At 36.7% G+C, this 8,872-nt stretch overlaps 1 protein-coding gene across 1 annotated transcript; it reads right to left on the bottom strand.

The window, feature by feature from the left end:
- Positions 1 to 1,101: 1,101 nt before the first annotated feature.
- On the bottom strand, positions 1,102 to 7,724 carry LOC139978654 (myeloid-derived growth factor-like). Its single transcript, XM_071989033.1, has 5 exons — positions 7,530 to 7,724; positions 6,370 to 6,420; positions 5,293 to 5,436; positions 4,262 to 4,322; positions 1,102 to 3,430 (listed from the first exon to the last, which is right to left on the bottom strand). Exons 1-5 carry the CDS (start codon positions 7,722 to 7,724, stop codon positions 3,351 to 3,353), a joined length of 531 nt encoding a protein of 176 aa, XP_071845134.1. The 3' UTR covers positions 1,102 to 3,350.
- Between the last annotated feature and the right edge of the window lie 1,148 nt (positions 7,725 to 8,872).

Genomic DNA, 8,872 nt, shown 5'->3' with positions numbered 1-8,872 from the left:
TACCAGAAGCCCGTTGGTGCTGGTTTGTATGAAGGGTTCGGTATGAAAAACTGCACGGTTCATTTAGTGATACTTAATTGTATAAAGTGTGGACAGTATTTAGCCAACGATTTTTCTTTTCTGTTTTTGATATTTCCCAGCACGAGCATACGAGTTTGGTTGAAAATGTCGTACGTTAAAGGCAGGGCATTAATTATCTGCCTCGGAAAGAGGGGAAATAGGTGTAGGGTTGGGGTGGGGTGGTTCGTAGTTGGAAATGGTAAGAGATACATAATTTTTATCGGAGAACATCAAACCATCAGCATTTACTTTTGTGATAGCGACCCTTTTGATGAACAGCTCTTTTAAAGCCAAAGAATATTGGACTTAAACGTGGGTCGCTAAAACTATTCGTTAGGTCACGGGGAGTTTTACTCACGTCGAGCAATTTATCCACAGGGCAGTTTTCGAAGGTTACCGATGTCGACAAAGTAACCGATGTAACAAGTCCCTGGTCCAAGCTATCTTTCATACATTCTGAGTAGCAGTTCTGATGGATGGTGGATCTGATATAGGTCGTGGCTCAGTCCTAATGAAGTTATCATGAGTCGTGGGACTTAAAGATGGCGCAACACTCATTTAGATTATATCAAGTTTTTCTGTGCGACTTGATCAAGTCTAAAATGACATCACGGAGAGATTCGTCCCTTCATTTTAGATTTCTTTATGCATTAAATCGCTATTTATCCCAGACACAGGCGGCAGAACAAGGTTCAGAATCATCGAGAGGCAGTAAAACATGTGACTTTCAATACCAAAGGGGTACATTTTAAGTAAACAAATGGGCACAGTTTACTTACAAATATGGGAACAGGGTACTTTGTTGGTACCAAAAGTTTGTAATCATAAAAGGGGGGCCCTGTCGAGGTTTATCACTACAAGCTGTGAGGGCAGGTGCCCCTGTGATCCCCCGCCCCTACTGGGAGAGGTGAGCTTTAAAAATATCGGTGTTATATATTGTAAGTAAACCGGGACTACACGCACACACCACCTCCACCACCACCCCTCTGGATCCGCGCCTGGTAGTCATGTATGGGGAAAATAAAACAGACAAACGTAAAATGAGAGACAATTCAATTTCTTGTTCGTTGTATTGGTTAAAAGAAGTAATAATAGCTGAGAATAAGTTAAACGGATTACAAACGGTGTGTAACCGATAGTTTTACGATTCATTGTAGGCCCAAACACAGGTACGATTACAGTACAATTCAACTGATGTTATTAATTTGCGAATAGAAACATCTCTGTTCATACGTTTATGGTTTGCCTTACAATAATACAAGAGAAATGGCAATGAGCAAAAAGGGAAAAATATAAACAAGTTTTGAAAATACATTATTGGCTGGAACTAGAATAAGTGCCATATGGCATACACGTTGTCAGCGATCTTCATGAACTGGTCTTTTACTAGGGTGCCATTCAGTTTGTAGCACAACTTGTACACTGTTTAACCACAGAGATTATGTTTCAACTATCTGGTTTAACCAGCTGCACACCTCGTATCCTTCAATGGAAGCCAGAATTCAACGAGGTTCTTTTTAAATGAAATAATTGTTTATAAATTCCCAGTCCCTTTTGTGTTGTTCATTTATTTATATACATTACTAGCCGAAATTTCTCTGAAAATATAGTCCCTGCCACTTTCTGGGTTCTATCGAATGAAACTGGGGCGTGACCAAGGATTACGCGGTATGCAAATACTGTTTCTTCTGAGTAACCCCCCCCCCCTACCACCCTCCTCCCGTTCAGGAAGGAAGGGACTATACAGGGATCGCCTCAAATTAAGCGCTGGATGGTTTGACTGTTAAAGCACAGCTATGTCTTTCTTTGCTCATTTCCAATTTCTTATTTACTTGTTTAATTTAACTTGAAAACAGTAACACGTTATACAAGTAATCGAGATATGGAAGTTAATATACTAAACTGTACTGCAATTATACTGATTATATTACTTGTACTGACTCTACATTAGTTATTGAGAAATATTGCACGAAAATGTGATAATAATGATAAGTAATTATGTATTAATAACAATTTAAACCTTCATCCCATAACGATCTGTAACTAAGGAAAATATGACGATTAAGACGTTGAAAAAAGACTTCTCATTGCCCCCAAAAAAATATCGCAATCTGGGAAAGTCAATAATTCTGCAATTGTTGGGATTGCTTTTTGATCAGAACTGTCAGAGAAGTGATATTTATTTATTTGCCACTTGGTAAAAAATGTACCCTCTCTTCATTAAAAATGAGATAGAAAAGGAAATCAGTATAAACACAATTTGGTAAATTAGATCTTAATATTCAATATCCTCTTTTTCTCATTTCATTCAATGTACGATATTTTTAACCAATAATTTTTACTCAACATATAATAATGTCACAAACTTAAATTTCCAGCCTATCTGCAAAAATATAGGAGCTGTTCACGTTCTCTTTGACTGTTCCGGTGACCCACTGCATAGAAAGGCTTTTACAAAACTCGTTAATATGGTAACGTGGATGTCACAAAACTTAAAATATATGTAATTGGAATGTATCTGTAGTTTTCATTTAGTAACTAATAACGGAGGAAATCGTGATATTAAGTCAATAACTATTATTGCTTGAATACTTCTATAGGTTACAGTCACTGTAAATCTTGATGAATTACAAATTCACTGCCACATTTTATGAAGATTGAGCACATGCCAAACAATTTGAAACATTTCTTTTCCCTGTTGGAACAGCAATTATGAAATCATAACTAAACGAAAGATACATCATTTTTTAGTTGAAATTATGTTAACCTAGTAAAGGTCATTAACGGTTCCATAAGATATTGTTGTTGTTGTTTATTCTCTCCTTTGTGACCAAGTGACAAAGCAAACTACCTCTCTAAAGTCAATAGATATCTCAAGTGTTAAGTACCAAATAGTCACATCCTAGAGTGAAGGTCATTTGGTCACCAGTGCAGACACACCTACAATACAGTGGTAAGAATTGCTTTCGAACCTACAATATTTTATTGAACAAGTGAGCCATGATATAAGAGACAACAAAAATCTCAAGTCTTTTTTTAACTCTTTCCTACTACCTACACCACTACAAATAAAACTAAAGAGAACAGAACATCTTAAATTCATTGAAACTTCATGTTAAAACAGTTTGTGTCCACAAAGTTATATTAGTAAAATAAATTGCATAGTCTATCATGCAAATATGTTTGTCCAATAGTAGACGCAGTTTAAGTAGATTGCTAAGGCATCTGTAGTATAACACAAAGAGAAAGAAGAAAGAACTTGAAATATCCAGAAGAAGGGTTGGTAGATCTCATAACTCTGTCTTAACTCCTTGGGCCAGTACATGAATCCGAGCCAGTTGACTTTGAAAACCTCCCTCAACGGATGAGACTGTAAGGCAAAGAGATTTTAATTTTAGAAAGTATGACATGATTTAAACTTTTAAGGAAAACAATAACTATTGATCCTTGCCAAAAATAATCATTTTTACAAATCTGAAATATCAATCTGTTGAATTTATATATTGATAAAGCATTAGTCAAGGACATAGTGACTTCAAACAATTTAGGCGCAAAGATTTACATACAAAAATTAGATATATTTAAACACAAATATGCAGACCATTCCAAACTAACAGCGTGTGAGTTTCATTTCACATATTTCTGTTTAGGGGAACTCTCTCTCTAAATTTGGTGTAATTGTAAGTTATTTGTGCCCACTAAACATTCATTGCTTGCAAAATCAGATTGCTTTACATTTGGTCCATTCAAGCCTGCTATTGTTTTAAGCCTACATCCATTTTCTAAGATATACATTTGCTTAACTTGCAGAAATAGACCTGATGGATGTGCCATAATCATAATTGTCATCACCAAGTCTATTTCATTCCTCTATACATACACAGTTCCTAACGCAGCAATACATGGTCAAGGAAGAAAGAAAACCACCACCTACTGTAGGAGATTATGGGTTTGATGCCTGACCAACTATCTTAAAATTTCATCAAGAAGCAATGCAAAGTTTTCACATATGAGGTTATCATTGATGATCTTCAAATGTGATTCAGAATGAACTAAACTTGTTGGGTTTTCTATATACAAGAAAATGTGTCCTTCAGGGTTTCCATACACATGCCACATTCTATCCTAACTGCCATGTATGTCAATGATAACATTTTCTTGAATGCATAGTACATGACATTTATGTTACAACAGATCCTACCTGTGTGTTCTTCTTTATTTAAATTGTATTCTTCTGGTCCTAACTTCTCTCCCTGAGAGCTCTGTTGGAAGAAAAAGAAGAATGAGGATTTGGTTTAAGTATTATAGAATCATGTCTAATGGGGCAGCTCTTTGCAAATGAATGTATTCATACACTACACATGATCTTTTGCACACCAGTTACTGCAACTAAAACGGTAACAAATTCCACTAGAGAAGTACAGCATTACTAACTATATATGCTCATTTTGAAAACTATGCAAAGACCATGATAATACTACGTAATGTGATAATACTATGTAAATTGACACAGGCACCTGTTATAATTCTACAATAATAACTAAGATAATACAACGATAATACTACCAGTGCAACAGTAATATAGTGCAACAATAATGTAAACTGACTCAGGCACATGTTATAATACTACGATAATAATACAATAATACTACCAGCAGCATTGTTGATCATTCTCCATGATTGGAGCGGCAATCTTTCCAAACCCAGCCCTTACCAGCATTTACTTCATCAGAAGCATTCACGAATTGGTTGTAAGATACACTTCCAACTCCTACCCTACCCACAACACTACCCTACTCCATAAAAGCCAATTTGTGTTAGTAATTTCATGAATACAATGAACTATTTATTTATAAGCAAAAGGGCAACAATAATGTAAATTGACACAAGCACATGTTATCGGTGACAACATGTGTATGATGAGTATTAAAAATGGTGTTCCAGAAATTGTATTCCATACAGGGGGAGGGGAGGAGGGCCTGCTGACCCCTAGGATCATGACCCCAGACCACTAAATCTTGACAGAAGCTTTCTATTTGCTTGTTGTTATTTGCAAGTTCACTTATGATGCAAAAGTCTCCCCAGCTTCCTCTTGTACACCCATCCCCATTCCTCCATCAACTCTTAAATTTAAAAGAAAAGTTCTTGTAAGGATTACTGCTTATAGAGGTGCAGACTGCTTCTGATAGTTTTCTCCCGAAGCAGAAAATATATGTTAATCTTTACACTCACATAGAGCTCCACATCTTTAAGGTTGGCGCCATTGATTTCTACTTTGAACTGAGTAAACACAAGATAAGATGAACCAGAGGGGCGTCCAATAGAGCAGGTGTAAAGCTTGCCATCGTGGTCCGCATCAAGATCAAAAAACCATTCCTGTAAAGTTAGGTGAAATTAATGAAGTTATGTCTCTATGAGCTCTGGATTTATATTAGAAAGAATTAAAAGCTAGGAAGATGGAATGTAATAATGTTGGCCCATCTTTGGAAAGGAAAGAAAGAAAAAATCATGACACAATTTTCTCCATCACTTCTAAGAAAACTTTTGACTACAGTGTACATATTTGAACTACAGTACACAAGCTTCTTGCAAAACAATTACATTTCTCTATTTCATGCATTTGTTTCTTTGATCTTTTTCATTACTATGACACAAATCAATGATGACGTCAATCAATGGTAAATTGTCTTGTAATAAATGACAAACTGCAAAACTGAAAGTCTGTACTATCATGTTTAGGGGTGGGGGGGGGTATAGGTCTTCTTGGTAAAGGGCTTTATTATCATGCCCATATCCTTTATACATGTTATCTTTATTTTTGGTGGGCTTCTTGTACAAGCTACAGTACAGCTTCCAAGCCCTTCCACCATTTTCTCTCCGTAATTTCCATGATTTTTCTATTATATGACTTATTAGTTATTACTTATTATTTTCTTTGCATGGTATTGTCTTCACCGTCTTATTATTATATCAACATTGTGAGGAAATGGAAAAAATAAATGAAAATAAATGTGGACAAAGCGAGTTTCCTACAGTAACCGACAGGATTACATAGTATTCATAACTCACTCCAGTGCCCCTACTACACCAACTTATGATGTGATGATTTTGAGGAATAATACTTATCAGCAACAAGTACAATTAAAATGCTGTAATATTTTTTGGAATGATACCAAACATTTTTAATATCTTCCAGAGACACCAGCAAAATTTGTTTTGAAATATCCACTACTATTCCCCCTTCCCTACTTAATACACATTTACCTACATACTGTACAGATATAATCAACTATTCTCATATTTTCTTACCTCGTTAGTGCCACCTTGTGCAGCATATGTGAAAGCACACTCAAATGGACCCTACAGAGAAAAGAAAATGATAGGGTAAACAAATCAAAGTGGCTATATTTACGACTAGTCGTAACAATAATGTCCAGTTACGCATGCGCAGTTGCTTTAACGTGGCTATTTTAACGACCAAGTGTAACAATAATTTCCGGTTAGGGTAAGGGTTAGGGTTTACGGTTAGGGTTACCCCTACTACATGCGAAGTTGCTTTATTTACTTTACTGCGCATGAACTCGCCGATGTCGTAAGAATAGTTTATAAATAATTGTTACGACTGGTCGTAAGAATAGCCACGGCCTAAACAAATTTGTGCAAGTGTATCACAAGATTTCAGGAAAGTTTTTTAACACATCAACTGAATTGTTTAAGTATATATGTCAAACATTGGGGGGGGGGGGGGTGGTTGGACCACAAGAAGACACTTCAACACTGTATTGTACAGTACTGTATGTCCTATACTCACCTATGGTCAAGAAGATTCTGCCCTTACAATGAAACATTGATATGCATGGGTTAGTTTTTTCTCATTCCTTAAAGTATGGACATAAAAATCTAACTATTGATCTAACGTAGACCGAACATGTAATCTTACACAAACTGAGCGGGTATACAGTGCAAACTTTGATCATGCCTTGACTTTTTGTGAAACACACAGGATTTCGGTATTGAAATAAGTGCATGCATTGCTATATTACAAGTTGAAACCAATAAAAATATCTGAAGTGCACTATACAACCTATCTCATCACAATGTCAGATTACAATTGTTTGTCATATGACCTGACCGTTGATAATAGCGCATTGCTTACCTGGAGGATTAATGCTTCCATCAAATATGACCTAACCTAGGACAATCTACATTAACACTGAAATCAATTGGTCATGTAAAACATTGGATGTTAACATTGTCAAATTTACTGTAAATGCATGTCAGGAAATTCCCTAGCATTCCTCCTGTTCGGCACCATTTTCATTTCTCTACGAAATAAACTGTAGGCAAGAGTGAAACGTAGGACAATGGCAGTCGCACACTATCACTAAATTACATGTTTAGTAGCCTATGTTGTCTCGTGCAAACGGTACCAACGTTGTGATGAGGAAAGTTGAGGTAGGCAGTCTTACCAAATTCCGGCTTACGATATGCATCTCTCCACCCGGCTGCACCTTAAAGAAGTGATGATTCGTAGATTGTTTTTCATCTGCTCTTGAAACGTAAAGCAAAGACGCAAACAGCAGAAGAGATGTCAGCTGGTAAAGAGCCATATTGCAAAAGTACACGTCAGGAATTGGTTCGTCAAAAAGGAAGTGCACCTGCATTATACAACTCCCTTTATCATAAAATCAAGTTCAATTCCAAGCGGTGACGTTTATATGCATGCATGGGTTGTTTGTATAGATGATTTTTTTTTACCTATAACGAGTATGAAAATACTGTAAATAACGTTCCACTATGAAAACATGGTAGATTTTGCTTTGGAGTGGTAATGATAGTAGCCTATATAGAGACCCCAAGTAATGGCATGTAAAGTCCAATGAGCTATAGCCTAATAATTACCTATATGTATACGGGTATACTTAAAACGCGTAATTCCCATCAAATTTGAGCTTACAGAAGGAAATGTTATGTTCCAAAAGTTCCAGTTACCATTTACATGAGATGCACCATATGATGAAAGATCTGCGGATTTATATGACAAACTAGGATGGAACTTCCCATTTGATTACAACGTTTAAAACATACTCATAATCTCAGACCTTCTTCATTGTCAATTCAATAAGACTATATGTGTGAGAAGCCAAAAGCGGAAACATTTATAGAAATGATATCTCATATACGACGATGCAGTGTCGTAGGAAGGTACTTTTGAGTGGGGGGGGGGGGCTGAAGATCGATGGCCGGCCGGCCTGGGCGAGGGGTCTAAGGGGAGGGGGTGAAATTTTTTGCATTTCCAGGTGGCCTCAGATGCAATTTGGTGCAATATAGCACACTTCAACACCCACTCCATTTTGTAAATAATTTTGCATTTTCACCTGGCCTTAGATGCAATTTGGTGCTCCAAATGAGATTTTTTTCTGCCAAAATATTCAAAATAGAAAATGCTTAGATGCAACTTACAAAGCCTGGGAAGTGCCATTTCCAGCGATCTGGGAGGCATTTTCGGCCAAACTTTTCGTGTACGCTTCACGCCAACCGATGGTGGTGCTTCGCTTAGATAGTTTCCAGTGCCGAATCTACGGCTCCAAAAGTTTGCCTACAGTTTTGCCCCTCCCTTGGCAAATTTTCTCGCTACGCGCCTGATTAGCTATAAGGATCGGACGATTGTATCGACTATTAAACTGCCGTTCAAGCACAGTGATCAAGTAGTGATGATCATTCAGTGTCTACAGTGTAATTAAGCCAAAAGGAAATGTGTCATATACTAAATTGTTATCATGAATTGACAGTATGCGCTGGATATACAATG

Source organism: Apostichopus japonicus, chromosome 13 (genome assembly GCF_037975245.1).
Source record: "Apostichopus japonicus isolate 1M-3 chromosome 13, ASM3797524v1, whole genome shotgun sequence".
Classification (NCBI taxonomy): Eukaryota; Metazoa; Echinodermata; class Holothuroidea; order Aspidochirotida; family Stichopodidae; genus Apostichopus; species Apostichopus japonicus.
The sequence above is the reverse complement of the archived record's forward strand: the minus strand, read 5'-3'. Positions and strand labels throughout refer to the sequence as shown.